The sequence below is a fragment of the Gekko japonicus genome, unplaced genomic scaffold (assembly GCF_001447785.1).
Source record: "Gekko japonicus isolate JY-2015 unplaced genomic scaffold, Gekko_japonicus_V1.1 scaffold170, whole genome shotgun sequence".
Lineage (NCBI taxonomy): Eukaryota > Metazoa > Chordata > Lepidosauria > Squamata > Gekkonidae > Gekko > Gekko japonicus.
The window spans coordinates 202,196-221,610 of NW_015160212.1; the positions used below are offsets into that span (position 1 = coordinate 202,196).

General features: G+C 51.0%; 1 protein-coding gene across 3 annotated transcripts in view; it reads left to right on the top strand.

The window, feature by feature from the left end:
• The window catches only part of CARM1 (coactivator associated arginine methyltransferase 1), an 89,720-nt gene that overhangs the window by 65,032 nt on the left and 5,273 nt on the right, over positions 1-19,415 (top strand). For all 3 annotated transcript variants that reach the window (XM_015409915.1, XM_015409924.1, XM_015409932.1), the window contains exons 10-14: positions 2,157-2,246; positions 4,145-4,282; positions 5,037-5,126; positions 7,856-7,968; positions 12,334-12,411. In XM_015409915.1, the coding sequence (XP_015265401.1) occupies positions 2,157-2,246; positions 4,145-4,282; positions 5,037-5,126; positions 7,856-7,968; positions 12,334-12,411 (509 nt within the window). The remainder of the gene's footprint in view (positions 1-2,156; positions 2,247-4,144; positions 4,283-5,036; positions 5,127-7,855; positions 7,969-12,333; positions 12,412-19,415) is intronic.

The window sequence follows — 19,415 nt, forward strand, 5'->3', positions numbered from 1 at the left end:
CAGCAGGAACAACAGGTGCTTTGCTGCTGCAGCGTCACTTCTCCCTAATGTTAAGTATTTTGTGTGTGTGTGTGTGTGTGTGTGTGTGAAGAGCCGTCAAGTCACAGCCGATTTATGGCAGCCCCAGCAAGGGGATTTCAAGACAACTGAGGAGCCGTTTTGCCATTGCCTTCCTCTGCAGAGTCTGGTCCCTGGCCCGAGGGACGCTCGTCTTGCCTCAACCAGGGCCAGGGCTTTCTCTATCCTGGCCCCCGCCTGGTGGAGCATGCTCCCTATTGAGACCAGGGATCTCCTTCGATTCCGCAGGGCCTGCGAGACGGAGCTCTTCCGCCAGGCCTTTGGCTGAGGCAGCGGGCGCCCGTCTATGGCCTCCCTGAGGTTGCTGTCACCCGTCTGTCACCTGTCTACTGACCACCGACAACTGGCCTTTAACCCATGGTACCATCGGGCCAGAACTTTATAGCCAACTGACACTCTTCCGAGCTGTACCCATCGTTTGAATTGTTATGACGTTTTATCGTGTTTTGATGTTTAATGTTTTAAACGGGAATTGTATTTATTTCAATGATGTTGCCCGCCCTGAGCCCGCCCACGAGATGGGCAGGATATAAATGCAAATAATAAATTAATAAGTTCCTTGGTGGCCTCCCTCCCAAGTTCTCCCCTCCTTTCTCTCAGAACAACCCTGCAAGGTAGGTTAGGCTGAGAGTGTGTGACTGGCCCAAGGTCACCCAACAGATTTTCACAGCAGAGTGGGGATTCGAACCTGGGCCTCCTAGTCCAACATTCCATCCACTACCCCAGGCTAGCCGTCATCATGGGGGTCAAAGCCAAGTATTCGTTTCTCCAAGGCCCTCAAATCAGGTGTTGCCTCAGAGAGACCTTCTGTTTTACCTTCCCCTCGTGCATACTTTTCCGTCCCGAGCTTGCCCCTGGCCATAAGGGGGCCATCACCAAACTACTTTATGAGTCCGCTGAAGCTGCCCTCCCTGGGGAACTTGGAAGGTTTCCTTCCCCTCATTGAGACAAGATAGGGAAACATGGGCTCAGTCAGGAGGTGCGCATTCCGCACAGTCCCACACAGTTGCGGACCAAGCTGAAGTCTTAGTTCGGTAAATTGACAAAAGCAGATCCTCTCAAACTGTTGTCCCATGCCTTTGACGCAGAACAAGTACCAGCTGGGAGTTCAGAGAGCCCCGAGGACTGGCACGGGCAGAAGGCTGGCTCTGCAGGTCTGGGAGGCATTACTGCACACTCAGCCGTTCTGCCTGCCAAGCCTGGACTCTGTCTGCCAGTCCCCACCAGTCTCTAAAAGACTGACAGCTGTGTGGATTCTGTCTCCGGCAGGTGGGTTCACTCAGTTCCCACCCGGGATGTTGGAACAGTATTCGTGTATCTTTTTCCTGCCCGCTGTTCTTCCAGTAATCGCCTCTCCCCCTATGAGCCCCGAAGGGCTTCACAATCTGCTAGTCAGCATCTCCTGGCCCCTACCTGGTGGAATAAGAACATGGGAGAAGCCAGTGTGGGATCAGGCCAATGGCCCATCCAGTCCAACCCTCTGCCACACAGTGGCCAGAAATACCAGGTGCCATCTGGAGGTCCAGCAGTGGGGCCGGGACACTAGAAAACCCTCCCACTGTTCCCCCTCCCCAAGCACCAAGAATACAGAGCATCACTTGCCCCAGACCGAGAGTTCCTATCTAGACCTTGTGGCTAATAGCCACTGACGGACTTCTGCTCCATATGTTTATCTAATCCCCCTTGAAGCCGTCCATGTTTGTAGCCACTGCCACCTCCTGTGGCACCTCCTGTGGCAGTGAGTTCCATGTGTTAATCACGCTTTGGGTGAAGAAGTACTTCCTTTGATCCGTTCTAACCCGACTGCTCAGCGATTTCATGGAGTGCCCACAAGTTGTCGTATTGTGAGAAAGGGAGAAAAGTACTTCTTTCTCTACCTGCTCCATCCCACGCATAACCTTGTCAACCTCTGTCGTGTCACCCCTCAGCCATTGTTTCTCCAAGGTAAAGAGCCCCAAGCACTGTAACCTTTCTTCATAGGGAAAGTGTTTCAGCCCTTTTATCATTCTAGTTGCCCTTTTATGCACTTTTCCCAATGCTATAATATCCTCTTTGATGTCTCATCTCTTGTTTTCCAGGATAGAGATCCCATTCAAATTCCACATGTTGCATTCAGGTCTGGTCCACGGTCTGGCCTTCTGGTTCGACGTAGCTTTCATCGGTACAATGTAAGTGGTGGGGGAAGAGGACCCTTTCCCCTCCCATCCAGGTTTTGTACGATAACCGGGATGCTGCTCCCAGTGTAGTAAGATGGAGAGCTGAAAGGAAGGTAGTGCTCAATTGGCGTCCTTCTTGCCTAACCCCAGCCCCGTACCCGGAAAAATTTTGTTGGGAGTGCACCAAGGTGTCCCTTGGGAAGGGTGGGGTTTGGGGAGGGGAGGGGATGGGAGGGGAGGGACCTCAGCGAGGTATAATGCTTCAGCCAGTGCAGACGCCCGCCCGCACATCTGGACCCTGGGAGCACCAGCCGCGGCCCATACTTACCAGTTATTGTGTGAGAGAAGGCGGGAGGGGGGCGAGTGAGTGAGCCAGTGGCCAGCCGTGGGAGCTTGTGCCTACTTGGCAGGGAGGAAGGGAGGGGGAGAGAGAGAGAGAAGGAAGGAGGCTCTCGCTCACGCTGGCTGGCTGGCTCCCTCTCTCACTCCCTCTCTCTCTCACAGTACCTGCTTGCTGCCACTGGGGCTCAGGGGAGGTGCTGACATCTTTGGAGGGAGCCTGGTCATTCGGGGAGGGTGCCGAGCAACCGCCCCCCCCCCCCCCATGCGTACTTGCCTGCCTGGCCCCAGCAGTACCAAATCAGTGTTCACCTGGTGTCTGCTGTATCCATCAGAAGCTTTTTAGCTTGATAAATCCTCACTGAGGAAGGCAGTAGCCAGAACACGTTTGGTGTTTTGTTGTTTCAGTCATATTCTTTGACCAGCTGCATGTATGTCACTCGTTGATCGCTCTGTCTGAATTCACTTATTTGCCATATCGGTAAAGGGATTTATGTATAGTAGAGCAATTTTTATGGTGTGTGTAGTCTGCTGGTTATTACTTGATTGTGATTAATGGGTGATTGAAACTCATTTTTGTTATAATTGTTGTTGCTGTTATTATTATTATTAATAATAATTCAATTTATTAATCACCCTATCCCAGTTCATGTCGGGCTCTGGGTGATGTGCAAAGGGGCATGATGCCATAAAAGTATACAAAACATTAAAATTCAAAAACCAGGAGAAAAGATCCAAGATGGCATTTTGTAAATTTTCTAACCCAATCCTGGACAACCTGGCCATTTTCTGGGCCCGGGGGGACTTGGCAAGCCTTCCCGCAGCCGCAGAGCGGCTGGAAAAGTTTAGGAAGGGAAGCAGCATGTTTTTGCAATGCCTGATCTCGGGAAAGGAAAGAAAGGAATTTAAACATGCCCCCCCACTGCCGCTTCCCTGGGCGCCTTGTCTGCAATAGCAGAGGGGCTCAGGGAAGCAATGGGGCATGCAGGAATGGCTGTCTGCGTGCAGCGCAATTGAGTAGAGAGGCAAGGCAAGGGCCTGGCCCGCCCCCAGCAACCCAAAACCTTACGGTCCCCGAACCCCGATACTTACCATCACACTGGGCTGGGGGGGGGCTTCAGGAACCGCTGCAGCGAGGCCAGGCGGTGAGGTGCCTCAGAGAGAGACCGCCTGCCACGCCACGAGGAAAGCACCAGATGTCCACGCCCACCACGAGACCTCGCACTGGAACCGGAAACTGATGCTCTAGTCCTTGTCTCTATGGTTTTCAGAGCCATAGAGACTAGGAGGACTTAAATCCTAGAGTGTCACTTTCTGGCCACCATCCCCCCCCCTGGAGCCCAATTTTTAGAAAGCGGGGAAGGGGTATTGAAAGCGGGGGTTCCCCCACCCCCAGCGGGGGCTTGGCAAGCCTAGGCCGGACCTGGTGACAGCCCAAGTTTGTGTCTGAGGATGTACGGACACTGAAAAGATGGAGCCGCCTGGGAAGGACGGGGCCAAGGGAAGGCAAAGTCATAGGGAAGGCTGCTCTCTCTGACCCTGCCGCTCTGTCGTTTCCCTCCTTCCACTAGAATGACCGTTTGGCTCTCGACCGCTCCCACAGAACCTCTGACGCATTGGTACCAAGTGCGGTGCCTCTTTCAGTCTCCGCTTTTTGCTAAGGCTGGTGACACCCTCTCAGGGACGTGCCTTCTCATCGCCAACAAGAGGTAAGCTGGCCGGGGACGGCTTCTCCTCGGCTGAGAGAATAACTATCGCAACCAAAACCGGCCATCCTGTCATGTAATACTGTCTTGCCTGTTGTCGCCGTTACTGTTCACTGCGTTCTGTCTTTGGAGACGTTCAGAATTTTACCTCAGCTCCCCTGCGGGCTTCGGTCCACTCTAGGCTGAATCTTCAAAGCATTCCTTGGGGCTGGTGGGGGAATCTTGGCCATCCCAGTGGGCATCTAGTTTGCTCAGTCCCAGTGTTCCCTCTAAGCTGAGTTAGTGTGAGCTAGCTCACAGTTTTTTAAGCCTCTGGTTCACACATTTTTGTCTCGGCTCAGGAAGGAGGGCTCCAGAGCAAACTCATTTATGCAGCAGCCAAATAAACTCACACAACTTTAATGCCGGCAGCTCACAAAGTAGAATTTTCGCTCACAGGACTCCACAGCTTAGAGGGCGCATTGGTCCCAGGCCCCTGTAATTGGAATCCCCACCCTGCTCACTCAGTGAAAAAACTCCCTCTAAGCTGTGGAGTCTTGTGAGCAAAAATTCTACTTTGTGAGCCAATCCAAGATACCATCTCCTTATTGGCTGCCTCTGACTTTTCTTTCTGCTTGTCAGTCAATCAGTCATACCTTTTATCGGTTTACTCAAACGTAGTATTTGTTTCTGTTTGTCCCTGAGGCCCTTGGAGTGGAAGTGGTCCTGGTGGCTCATAATGGGTACCCCCTCCCCCTCCCCCCCCTTTGTCTTTCAGGCAGAGTTACGACATCAGTATTGTTGCTCAAGTGGACCAGACAGGCTCCAAGTCCAGCAACCTCCTTGATCTGAAAAACCCGTTTTTCAGGTAGGTCGGAACAAGCCCACAAAGGGGTCCCCCCCCCCCAAGCCTGTAGCCGGGAACGTCTGTGGGGCTGGAGGGACCAGCACGCGTGGGAAGGGATTTTTTGGCATAGCGCAGAGCAACCATTTCTCCATCGGATTTTCATCCCACCCTTCCTCTGAGGATCTGTGGTCTGATCTGTGTGAACGTGCTTCAGTTGTTGAGTAGAATGTAGTTGTTGGGTCCGAATGCTGAAAGAGCTCCCGATGGGCATAGGGGGAAGGAAAAGGCATGCCTTTCTGTAATAAGACAAGTACATTTTTAAGTGAAGATCCTTCTCGTATTTCATTTCGAAAGATGCGCAAGGCCCGTTTCCTTCATTTTACCTCCCCTTCAGTTTTTGAAAAGGCAGTTTTTGCCAACTTAGTGCAAGAATATCTGACCGTTTAGAAGAAAATACGTTGTCGAAGGCTTTCCCGGCCGGAGTTCATTAGCTGTTGTAGATTTTCCGGGCTGTGTGGCCATGGTCTTGGCATTGTAGGACCCAACGTTTCGCCCGCAGCCGTGACTGGCATCCTCAGAGGTGTAACACCTTTCTGTGTCATACCTCTGAGGATGCCAGTCACGGCTGCCGGCGAAACGTCAGGTCCTACGATGCGAAGACCACGGCCGTACAGCCCGGAAAATCTACAACAACTAACGTTTAGAAGAAAGTTATTGCCATAACCTCGGGTTCATTTTCAAGGTTATGTGTTACTGAGCTTCATCTTTCCAGAATGAGCGAAATACTCCATTCCTTGTTACAATTTTGTAATAAATGTGTACATTAAAAAAAAAAATTGGGCATCACATGAATAAAGGTAGGGGTGTCTGTCTGTCTGTCTGTCTGTCTATCTATCTAGTAAGAAAAGTCCCATGAACATATTGGGTGATTCCATTGTGCCCCAGGAGTCCCCAAAGATAAAAACAACCACCGCCCTTCTAGGAGAACTGTTTTATGGTTATAACAGATTCATCCCACCCCCCAGCTCTGCTGAGTAATAAATATTAATGGACCACCTAGTGGTGGTGCATTTATTATTATTATTATTATTAAAAGCAGTCCATAGACAGACAGGGAAGTGGGGGCTTGTGGCGTCCTCTTACTAAGGAGGACTGGTTTTCCCTTTAAACGTGCTCTTTGCTTTATTAAACTGGGTAGATTCGGCTGCCACCAGGAATTTAAGGATTTCCAAACTTTCTCTCTGTTTTTCTTTCTGGTAAAGTGACCCAGGGTCTAGGCTTTTCAGGGGTCTATGTGGTCCTGAGGAATGATTGAATTCTATTCTGGGATAACTTAAACAAAAGATTATTTATTGAACTAAGAACAAAATATGAGGTTGGTTATTCTGTAACTGTTTAGGATAAAGGGACTTGTAAATATGTTGTTCAAATGTATCACACACACAGTCTTTTTTCGCTTTACTTTTGTTTGTTTGACACTCAGTTCCAACATTAACAAGATTCACTCTGTCTTTTAGAGTCAGCCACTCAGGCTAAGGACGTATATACTCCACTCTTTAAGAAATCACTCAGAACTAACTGAACACTCAATGACTTAACTCTCCAACTGAACAATTCCAACTGATTTTCCTAACTGTCTCTCATAACTGACACACTGACACACCCACACAGATTCACTTCAAAACCCCTCCCACACTCTGTCATCCACCAATCGCAGTACATTTGTCTCTCTCAATCACTCTGCTCTGCTATCACTGTACCTCAACCAAACATACACTCTTAAAGCAAGGAATCATTACAGGGCTCACACATCTGTGGTACACAAAGACATCAGCTTGCTATAGCTAGTGCAGTTGTCCCCCATTGCTAATAAATATGCAGTTCTGTATTCTCAAAAATCCCACGTTTCTTCTTTGTGGTCTTTGTCCTGAGAAACCTCCAGGCTCCATTCCCGCACTGAGTCTTTTGGCACAAAGTTCTCGGTGTCTTCTCCACCCCTCTTGAGGAAGAGGGGCGCTAGTTTACCAGTACCGATCCTTGTGGGACCCTTCTATCGCAAGAACTGTTCATTTATTCCTACCGAGAGTCAGTTTCGTGTAGTGGTTAGGCGCGCGGACTCTAATCTCGGAGAACCCGGTTTGATTCCCCACTCCTCCACATGCAGCTGCTGGTGTGACCTCGGGTCAGTCACAAGTTCTCTCAGAGCTGCTCTCTCAAGGGCAGTTTCTGTCAGAGCTCTCTCAGCCCCACCTGCCTCACAAAGGTGTCTGTTGTGGGGAGGGGAAGGGAAAGCAGTTTGTGAAGGGCGAGGTATAAATCTAATCTCTTCTTCTTTCTGCTTCCTGCCATTGAACCAACTTGTAATCCTCTTAAGTTCTATGAGCACTAATCTTACTACGGAGTCTTTCGCGAGGTATCTTGTCAAAAGCCTTTTGGAAGTCCAAGAATATGATATCTATTGGATAGTCCTTATCCACATACTTGTTAAGGCACTCGGAGAACTCCCAAGAATTTGGTAAGGTAGGACCTTCATTTGCAAAAGCCTTGTTGATCCCCCCCCCCCCCCAAAAGCAGGCTGTGTTTTTATATGTGCTGAATGGTTTTGTCATCAATAACACTTCCTATTAGTTTACTTGGGACAGAAGTTAGGCTAACATCTGTATTCTGGACACAAAGATCAGGAGGGAATGTATCCCCTCCCATGTTGACTTGGGAGCGGCTGATGTTGAGTTTGTCTGTCTGTCTTCCAGGTACACAGGTACAACTCCTTCACCCCCTCCAGGATCGCACTACACCTCTCCTTCGGAGAACATGTGGAACACAGGCGCCACCTACAACATGAACACAGGGATGGGCGTTGCCGGTATTGTACTTCCCTGTTTGCTACTCCTGATCAAAGCTGGTCATCATTCCCCCAGCCACTGCGGGGTCTGGGCTGGGGAATAGTTGAGGACTTTGGAGCCCCGTAGACCACGGGACTCGAGCCTCACTCTCCACTTGAACCTTATCGTGGTGGTTTGGCTTCGGCACTTCCTGCATGGAAAGAGAAGCCCTATGACAGTCTGCTGGCTTTACTTGGCACTGGTTTCTTAAGCTGGAAGCCAGGAGCACCCCTTGATCTGTGCGTCCTGAATTGTCTTCTGGGCGGCCCAGCAGGCGACTTCATGACCTTATTCCCTGAGGAGGGAGGGCCTTCTGACCACCCCAGGGTCTTAGTAACCTACAAAGGTAACAGGTATGCCAAGATTCTGAGTAGCTGCCCTGAGTCAGGGATGATAGGGAGGGCATTTCTCTCCCAAGCAGTGGCCCCGCTGACACTATCACTTTAGCATGGTTGAGTTAACCATTGGTAGTAAAGGGAACATGACGCCTACTATTTTTTTTTTTGCCCTGTGTAATGATCACTGTAACCATTACATCACAATGGCTTTCATGTGGTGGCTGCTGTAGTCATGACACTCACCATGGTATAATACCACCCGGTAGTTTGAGGATTCCTCCCTCAATAATAATAATAATAATAATACTTTCCATTTATTAATCGCTTTCCCCAGTGGGCTCAAAGCGATGTACAGTTACTCAATATAGACAAGGGACTAACAATGTTTGTAGGGGATAGGGAAGACAACATATATTCATTTTAATTGCACGCGCCGTCACTGCCCGGTGTAGACGTCTTCTGGCGGGTTCCGTCATTTTCCCGCACGGCTGCTTGCTGGCCAGGCTTCAAGACCCGTATGTCAATCGCCACACTGCCACCGCCTGGCCGGTCCATTGCAGGAGTTCTTTTCGTAGCCGAGAAGCTGTTTTGCCTTACAAGCCTTGACCAGGACGTCCGACCGTCAGCTGACGCCCTCCCACAAGGGAGATTGGTGTGCCCACCCTCTCTAAGGAGTGGTTCCCATTTTATCTACTTGCCGAAGCTTTCAAATCGCTGGGTGGATGATGACAACAGGCTGGCTGCTCACACCAGCGCGGGGCTTGAACTAACACACTTCAGATGTTAAGACAGTGGGATATACCCACTGTGCCACCACTCCCCTCAAAGGCCAAAAGCGCCTGGAGAGGGTCATCTCCCTTCCTTCTGCCTTTTACTGACAAGGCTTCAACGGTGGCAGTACTGTTATGGTTGCCTAGCAACAGCCACAGGGGGCATTAAATCTACAGGCACTGCTTCTATTATTGGGAGGATTAACCACCCAGTGTTTTGTTTTGTGTTGGTGTGGTTTTTTTTTTACAGTTTCAAGTTTTTCTGCAAACCTGGGGCTTTTTTCAGGTTTGTAGAAACATCTGTTTTGTCCATTCATGGCTCCAGTCTCCAGATTTGAGTATCCACAGATTTGGTCAGGGTCCTTAGTCAGGTTACGCAACACATGGCTTCATGAGAAGATAACTGTTTATTGGTAAATCCCGTACTAGAGACACGTGTACAGCTTGTGTCAGGAATGGCTGCCCATACTAGGGCCTCTGACTTATACTAGAATCAAACATTCCCCCCCCCCCCCATGCGCCAATGGAAACCTTTCGCCACCCACACGTGGGCAAAGCAAGCAGGCAAAGCAAAAGCCGTTAACTTTCCCAGCCGAGTAAAACCGCAGCTGGAGCATCTACAAGGTCAAGCATAAGATAGCAAACAGTTGGTGAGCCAGGGAGAGCTGAGACAGAAAACGGGAGGGCACCCCTCCACATTCCAGACCTATGACAGAGCTACCTGACCTCATGTTGAGAATTGGATATAATGATAATGGGGTGGGAGCATCTAACCCTGTAGTACTGATGAAGCCAAGGAGATATGAAGCTGATCACTGCCCGGACAGGAGTCCCGCAAGAGCTCTTTGTAAGCTCTGTGCTTTGTAACTGAAGAGCGCAACTGAAGCACGATTTTTAAGAAATCTGCAGAAACGCACCAAGCCCTCAAGATTCCGCAGGTAGCAGCTTTGGGAAGACCCCTACCTCTCTCTCCTCTCACAGAGGGGATTTGCCCATCGGGTCAGTCATTGACCCTCAGTGGCCTGCTGGTCTGGTGCGTCTTTGATGCCCAGTATCAGGTGATGCCTCACCAGGCCTGTAACCAATGTTCCTTCTAAGCTGTGGAGTCTTGTGAGCAAAAATTCTACTTTGTGAGCTACTCTGGCATTAAAGTTGTGAGCAAGCGATTTGGCTACTGCACAAATCAGTCTCCTCTGGAGCACTCCTTCCTGAGTTGAGACAAAAATGTTTGCGCTGGAGGCTAAAAAACTCTGAGCTATCTCACACTAATTCATCTTACAGGGGACACTGCCTGTAACCAGAAAATTTTCAGTGGGGGGAGACCGGGGGGGTGGATGATGTATCTTCCAAAGTCACAAAAATAACGAAATAACTGCCGGCGAGGGATTCCTAATCCAGTTTTCATACATCAGTACATTCCAGTGAGTGATCTCCGTTCCTGTGCAACCCAGCAGGCATTCTGGCCCTGACGTCCCATCCAGCAGTCACATTCCCACACGTTTTCTTCTCCGCCTCTCCCCTCCCCTCCTCTTCTCCTGGCCCTGCCCTTACCAGCCAAGGCGGGCACTTTGGCACAGCAGTGCTGTAGGCCAGAAGGAGAAGGAGGAGTGCCGCTTTGCAGGATATCGTCTTGGGACTGTAGAACAGTGAGGGCCGAGGGCAGGCCATGCTGGGGACCCTATCCAGGTGCAACACAGCTGGGAGTCCACCCCGACACAGGGACCCCAGTAGGCAGTAGCTGGCGAGGAAGCCGGAAGAAGACCCAGCAAGGCCACGTCTCCAGAGACTGTCAGAGAAGCACGGCTTCGCCCAGTCTTCCTGCTTCCGCAGCCAACTGCTTCGGAAGTAGGAAGACCCAGCAAGCCCATACCTCTCCTGACTCCCTCCTTTCCTGCTTGGCCTTAGCCCAGCCCCATTATGAGGGGAGGGAGCCGGGAGGGGGAGGTGCGGCTGCGAAAAAGAGACGTGGCAGCTCACGAGGACTTTGAGGGGCGGGAGGGATTGAATGGGGGGACAGGGCTAGTTTGGCGGGGGCATTGCTGTGAAATGCCCCCTGTGGCTACAGGCCTATGCCTCGCCAATCCTTTCTAGAGGAAATTAGGCTTTCCCATGTCCTTCCTGTCATGCTTTTGAGGTGGGCTCCCTCTAGTGGTCCCTGCTGCACTACATATGTAGTGGCCACGGTTCAGCTGCTGCTCATAGATTCCACTTGCCAAGAGAATTCCAAAAGACGGTCCTCCTTTTCTGAGAAAGTTGGAGCCGGGGCCTTTCTCGTGTAGGCAGATGGCCACATTGTGGTTAGAGTGTGGCACTAGGATCTGGGAGACCCAGGTTCGAATCCCCACTGGGCCCTAGAAGCTGGCTTGGTGACCTTGGGCCAGCCACCTGCTCTCAGCCTCACCTCCCTCGCAGAGTTGTCGTGTGGATGAATCGGACGGGAGAACACTGTAAGCCGCTTTGGTTTTCCCCATTGGGGAGGAAGGTGGGATGGAAGAGAAGTAAATACTAATAAATAGCCTTGCAGCAGGGAGGGGGAGACCGCCAGGCAGGAAAGTAGTACAGCACGGCTACGGTTTGTTCTCTCATAGCAACTTCTGCCTGGGACAACTTCTGCGCAAACAAACTACCCGTCTCCTCCGGAGAATTCAACACACCCGGGGGGCACACTGTTTCCTCAGGTGCTAGTGTGTCTGATGAGCAGGGGTAATTTCGTAGAAAAAGAGGTGCAGGAGCTCATTAGCATAACTTATTTGCATATGCCACACCCCCTGACATCACCGGAAGTGTGTCAGAAGGCAACACCCACCGCTCAGGCTCCACTGGACTGTTTTGGATTGCTAGCGATTGGGGGGGGAGAACGTGCAGATCTGTCCTTGCAGAGGAGGGAGAGCTTGTACCTGAATAAAACTTGGTCTTAAAGGTGCCACTGGACTGTTTTGGACCTGGTGGCTGGGGGGGGGGCTCTGCAACTTAACTGGCTGCTTCTTGCTCTTACTGAGGGGTGCTGGGAGCAGGGGTTGTGACTTGTTGCATGTGCCTGCCCACTGGGCTCTTTACTGCCAGAGCTCTGCTCCTGTGCGCTCCTGCAGGAAATGACCCCTTCTGACGAGCAAGAATGTGACATTTTCAGTAGTTACAAAGAGCTGGGCAGAGCCCTCAAGTGTGTGTGTGTGTGTCTCTCGAAGTGTCTACCTGCCTTTTTCTTCTTTGTGTCTCATGTGCCTCCCTTGTGCTGCAGGGATGCCCACGGCCTACGACCTCAGCAGCGTGATTGCCGGCGGCACCAACGTTGGCCACAACAACCTCATCCCCTTAGGTGAGTTTGCCTGCCACGTGAAGCACTCGGTATCTTGCCGTGAGCCTCCTGAGAAGCACAAAGGGTCAGTGGCCGAGGAGCCCCATTCCGAGCAGCCGGTATTATGGACGGCACCTTGGGCTATCCGGGCTTGTCAGGGGGTGGGCGGGCCTTTGAAAGATTGACATGCCCTGCTTCATCCAAGTGCCTGACCCCCCCCCCCCCGAATGCTCAGCGAGGTATGCATGCCCTTAGGCACACGGTGGTCTTCTTGCTGTCTCCTCTCGGGGTTATGGCGTTTATGGCCTGTGTTATGCGGGAGTCATGCTAGTATTCGGAAATGGGTCCAACGGCTAACATTTTGCATTCAGTTCTACTTCATTAGCATCTACTTCATTAGCATTCAGATGCCATCTTTTTCAAAACGGCTCACTAGCCAATTGGAACACACGTGTCGACTGTACTTCATACTGATCAGTTTTGCTCGCAGTATAGCTCCTCTAGAAGAAATGGTGACACAGTTGCTGTACACATCGTCATCTACAGATAGCGGCACATTTGCTTGCGCGCACTGACGCTCAGAACTCTGACAATTGTTTTTGACTGCTGAGGGGAGCAGAGTGGATTTGCATCTCCAGAATGCTCTTTTGTGTGTTGACTTCTGTAGCAGGACTAGCCAGTGCCATTCAAGCCAATTTATATTCTAGGACCGAAAAAACTCTGGTATAAGAGTGGAGCCGAGGTGCTTACAGATTCAGTCCCAGCTCAGAAAGTGCACCCCTTGTAAGCGAAGGGGCTGGCCATAACTTCCTCGCAGTGTCAGCTGTGAGCACGTTCTGCAGTCTGCTGTGTTGTGGTCACTTCCAACCTGGCCTTGCTTCCTCTTGGCCTGAAGTTCTCAGTGCAGAAAGAAAAGCCATTTAGCCAATAGGAAGCTATAACTGGGACAGATCTCTAAACTGCAAGCTGTCGACCACTTGAGATGACAGTTCCCAGCTGCTGCAAGTTAATCACTTCTGCCAGCCTGAGCAACAATTCCGATAACAAGCCGGCAGGAGGGGGTGATGACTTCTACAGTCCAGAAAGCCAACACTGGGGCAGAAAAACTCTCTTAAAGGAGACCAGTTTTTTGAGGTCACCTCCTCCAACCCCCTTGCTCAGTGTGGGCATTAGTCACCTACAGCACCCCACTGCTTAAAGCGCACACCTTTTAAAAATGTTTCAAAATGATTGAAAAAAGCCTGTACAGGAGAAATTCTTGTGGGGCTGTGCCTTTAAGAAAGGGGGTGGAGCCTCCCAAAGCCTCACCCTACCTACGGGCCTGGGCTGGAGAGAAACCTTGCTCACCAAAGGCGAGTGCCTGTTTGCAAACCTGTTCTGAATTGGAACAGATCCAAGGGCATCCTTCACCCTCTGGCTGTCCACGTCCCGGAGCTGTCGATGCTCTGAAGGGTTAATCAGTGGTGGTGGCCATTCCCAGTTGCCGTGGACGTTGTGTGCATGTATGGATGCAGAAGCCAACGAGCACTGGTACTCAGAGGCTTTAGGGGAGGGCCCAGGCTTGTCTTTCAGTGCTGCCAGGGCCTGGAAATAAAAGCTGTGAGAGGAAGCTTACCTACAGCCGTTCGTTGGCGCATGGTCACCTGTACAGGTTCTACACCTCCACACAGCTGGGTTTGGGAACAATGAGGTTTGCTAACTCCCAGTTTTCCACTGTCGGAAGTAACTGATAACTAGCTGTGCATGCCTCAACCACGAAGCAGGCAGCCGGCTTCCCTGACCTCTCTGCATCCACTCACTAGGAAGGTTAGGAAGCTACCAGGCCTGCAGGTGTGTCCTTATGGAAGACAGAATACAGGGCAGCCCTGCCTAATGTTTCATGCTCTTGCCCAGATGCGGAGATGTGGACAGTGGAGGATGTGCCCTGCATACTGCACCTCTAGAGCAGTGTTCTCCAGCTTTTCCAAACCCAGGAATGGATCCAGACTAGTGTTCCCTCTGAGTTAGCATGAGCTAGCTCACAGTTTTTTGTCCTCTGGATCACACATTTCTGTCTTAACTCAGGAAGGATGGCTCCAGTGCAAACTAATTTATGCAGTAGCCAAATCGCACGCTCATAACTTTAATACCAGCAGCTCACAAAAGTAGAATTTTTGCTCACAAGCAATGCTCCCTCTAAGCTGTGGAGTCTTGTGAGCAAAAATTCTCCTTTGCAAGCTGCCGGCATTAAATCTTTGAGCGAGCAATTTGGCTACTGCATAAATCCGTTTGCTCTGGAGCCATCCTTCCTGAGCTAAGACAAAAACGTGTGAGCTGGAGGCTTAAAAACTGTGAGCCAGCTCATGCTAACTCAGCTTAGAGGGAACACTGCTCACAAGACTCCGCAGCTTAGAGGGAGCATTGATCCAGACTCACAACTACAGAGAGCGATTGTCCCGCCTCCCCAGGCATCCTGAAATCCCCCCCCCCCCGGTCGTTTCCCTTGGGATGCTTTGGGTTGCCAGGGGAGGGTGAAGCACAAGAATGTCACTCTGTGCGCAGAAGTATTTGCATACAGTATCGGGGGAAGGGGTGATGACCAATGCTCCCTCTAAGCTGTGGAGTCTTATGAGCAAAAATTCTCCTTTGTGAGCTACTGGCATTTATTTATTTATTTATCTTTGAATTTATATCCTGCCCTCCCCGAAGGCTCAGGGCGGCTCACAAGAGGCATAGATGCCAAGTTAAAACAGTACAACAGTATAAGAACAATATAAAATACAATATGTACAATTCAATTAAAAATACGGTGCTCCAAAATTACTTGAATTAAAGATGGGATTCGAGAATTATTCATACCAACACAACAGAACAGCAATATACGTCCCAGTAGCACTGCCAGGAGCATCTCACGCCCCCGATAATGCTCGCTCAACCAATGGTCAAAGTGCGGAGATAAAGAAGAAGGCGGTGGTGGAATAGTAGTGGCGGTGGGTCCTACTCGAAAGCCTGGCAGAAGAGCTCCGTCTTGCAGGCCCTGCGGAACTGCGCCGGGTCCCGCAGGGCCCGGATCTCCTCTGGGAGCTCGTTCCACCAGGTAGGAGCTGCCACCGGAAACGCCCTGGCCCTAGTGGCAGCCAGTTTGGTGTTCCTGGGGCCTGGAATATCCAGGAGATTTTGATTCCCCGACCGTTGTGCCCTTGGGGGAACATGCGGGGAGAGGCGGTCCCTTAGGTAAGCTGGACCCTGGCCATATAGGGCTTACCTATAACTACCCAAACTCCTAACCTCCGACACCGGCACCAAAGGCGCCCCGTCGAAGGTCGGGAGAGGGAGCCCCAACCCCGAACCGATCCGACTCAGGCCAAGGACCTCTGTCTTTAGTTTCAGCCGACTTAGCCTGAGCCAACCAGCCACGGCCTGTAACGCCCGATGAAGGTCATCCGGGGTGGAGTCCGACCGGCCACCCAGCATCAGATAGAGCTGGGTGTCATCTGCATATTGATGACACCCAAGCCCACAACTCCTGGCAATCTGGGCAAGGGGGCGCATGTAGATGTTAAACAACATCGGGGACAGCAACGCCGCCTGAGGCACCCCACATTCAAGAGGCCACCTCTGGGAGCACTGATCCCCTATCGCCACCCTTTGTCCCTGACCTTGGAGAAAAGAGGCAAACCATTGAAGGGCAAGCCCCTGAATCCCCACGTCGGCGAGGCAATGGGCTAGCAACTGGTGGTTGACCGTGTCTAACGCGGCCGACAGATCTAACAACAGTGCCGCCACACCGCCACGATTCAGATGCCCACGGAGGTCATCAGTCAGAGTGACCAGTACCGTTTCCGTCCCATGACCCAGGCGAAAGCCGGACTGGAAGGGATCAAGGACAGAAGCATCATCCAGAAAGCCCTGTAGCTGTGTCGCCACCGCCCTCTCGATAAATTTGCCCAAATAGGGCAAATTGGACACCGGCCGATAGTTAGCCAATTCGGCCGGGTCCAGAGATGGTTTTTTCAAGAGAGGGCGGACCATTGCTTCCTTGAGTGCTCTAGGGAACCGTCTCTCCAAGAGGGACTTGTTGACAATCTCCCTCAGGGCAACTCGAAACCCCTCACAATCCACTTTACTGAGCCAGGAGGGGCATGGATCAAGGTCGTATGTGGTTGGACGCACAGATATGAGCAATCTGTCAACTTCCTCCAGGCTGAGTGGGCTGAAACTCACTAAACCCGGCACCAAAGACATGCAAGGGGCCTCAAGTTCGCTCACTGTATCAATTGTGGCGGGGAGGTCACCGCGGAGCGCCTAGACTTTCTCTGCAAAATAGCTCGCAAAAGCCTCACAGCCAATATCCAATTCCCTAGCGTTTTGCCTGCCCTGTGGCAGGGCTGTCAAAGATTGAATCGTACTAAATAATTGGGCCGGGCGTGAGCTAGCAGATGCAATCATGGTCGCATAGAACTCTCTCTTTGCGGCCTTGACTGCCATCTTATAGGATCTCATAAGCGTCCTATAGGATGTTCTTGATGCCTCGTCGCGAGCGCGGCGCCACTGTCTCTCTAGTCATCTCAGTTCTCGCTTCAGCTGGCGCAACTCCTGTGTATACCAGGGTGCCCGCCAAGAACTAGTGCGGAGAGGATGCCTGGGAGCGATCTCGTCGATGGCTGAGGAGAGCCGGTCGTGCCAGTCCTCCACCAGCTCATCCAATGAACCGCCAGGGGGCCTTGGATCCCGCACAGCCATCTGGAACCGCATAGGGTCGATCTGGCAGCGCAGGCGAGCAAAAATCTGCTCGCCGCCCAAACAGGGTTGGGGTGGGACATTCAGACAGGCCTTCAGGATCGGGTAGGAGGTGATGGGAAAGACCTCTGGCTGAGACCCCGGAGAGCCGCTGCCAGTCTTAGTAGACAACACTGACTTTGACGGACCTCTAGCCTGTTTCAGTACAAGGTAGTTTCATGTAAAAAGGTTAGTCTGGACCCAAGCCCCACTTTTAGCCCCTACGCAGCGCCGTGAGCCCCACTGATCTACGACCCCATGACATCACAATCGTGTAAGAAGACGGGGGGATACAGGAGTTATGACCTGCCCCTGTGGTGAGGCCAGAAGAGTGAGCCACAGACCAAGGAAGCTGGGGGCAGGGAACAGACGCCAGCTAGTAGGATGAACGAGCCAAGGGTTTAAGCTCTGGAGGAACCCCCTCCAGCACAGAGTGGCCTCAACTGGCTGTCGTGCCACTCCTCTCTGTGCACAGGCAGAGGGGAGCAGAAGGTGTGCCTTCGCTGTCTCTACACACACGCTCGAGCAGCACTGAATGACACATTTGTCATTCTGGGGAATCCTCCAAGCTCACAAGCCTGTCCGGATTGCAGGGGATCTTTAAGCAGTGCGGTGATAGGCAAAAACGTGGACAGTCAGACATAGCTTGAGTTATTTTCTTCTCCAGTCAGGTGCCAGGCTTCTACGAAGACTTTCAGTATCAAAGTCAATCCAGTAATGTCTCTGTTTTGGAACCCCTCAGTGCAACAGAAGACAATAATCCTGAAGTGTTAATGCAGCGCAATAACCCTCACCGCATAATAATAATAACAAACCCTAAAGCTCTTCTTATCCGTTTCCTTGATGAAAATAACAAGCATGATGAGTTGGCCAGTTCTCATCCACCCAAACTGTTCAGGCTAGGAGTCTTCCAGCAGCCGTCTTCCCTTCTCAGGCAAGAGGGAGAGAAGCAACGAGAAATATAATTGGCAGAGACACAGAATAACCATCGGAGAGAGAAGACAAATCTGCCTTGTGGATTTGTATGTTCTTTGAGGTGCAGCCCTTCTCCCCTAATTTGTGGTGCTATATTAATATCCAGTCAAAGGACAAATTCTTCCTTATTGCAGTGGGCAGTTGATACCTTCTAGACCCCCTTAGAAAGTTCTGAATAAACATTGTCCAACTAATTGGGCCAGCCCATAACGTTTGCCAGCTTATCCCATCATCTTGCTTATCCGCTCCCCATATCTCGTCACCTTTCGAAAGCATAATCATTTATACACATGTTGGCTGGAAACCCTCTTCCTCTGTCCGCTCTAAAAAGCCTCTAATATCTTGATTAGGGAGATGGTTCTGACTACTGGAGACTGACAGATTCCTGTTCCCCATGTATCCCAATTTTTTCCCAATCAGCTAGCATCTCTCAGGCTGGCCACTTTCGTGTACTGCCGAAACCAACTCGAACCTGTTCTGGACCGTCGGGAGTTCCTCAGCTCTGGATGACTTGCCAATCACAAAGCCTTCGTGAAAATAGCAGAGAGAAGGCGAAAGTTCAGTTGTCTCCGTAGGCACATGGGGGCCCAGTGTTTGACAGCTTGGAAGCTCGGGACCTTGTAAAGCGTAACACCAAATCTTTTAAAAAATCAGCAAAAAAGGGAGGCTTGAAATCCTGCAGGTGGGGCTGTTTGACCCAGCTGAAGGACCTGACCAGTAGGGTGAACACCAGTGCTCTACTGAATGTGGAGGAAGCGGCAGATTCCTCTATTAGAGTGCCATCTATGCTACTTGGAATATAGGCTGTTGAGCTATAGCGGAAAGTATTTCGTGCGCAGGTGACACTTTTCAGAACACAAATGACTGATGGCCTTGAAGGTGACCGTTACACAGTTGAAGCTAGGACCCGCTCAACATTTAGTGTGTCCAGAGTCCATTCGCAGTTGTCTTTGGGGTCAGGAGAGAATATTGACAGGGGTTCTTTCCACACTAGACCTTAGGTTCAGCCCTGTCCCCAAACTTACATTCTACACTCCACTCGAGTTCACCCCTGTAATTATCTTGGGGTATTCTTTTGTTTCCGCATGACACTGAGGTCACCCCAGTTTCACCCCACACTTGTCCCGGGATAAACGGATGCTGTTATAACCAGGGATAAATGCAAGGTGTTGTGTCGCAAGTTGAACTCTGATAAAACCAGGGATGAGATCCAAGTGCGGAAAGGACCAGGGTGGTATCCTGAGAGGAGTGAACTTTGGAGTCTTGCCTTGGAAACCAACTTATGTCTGTCT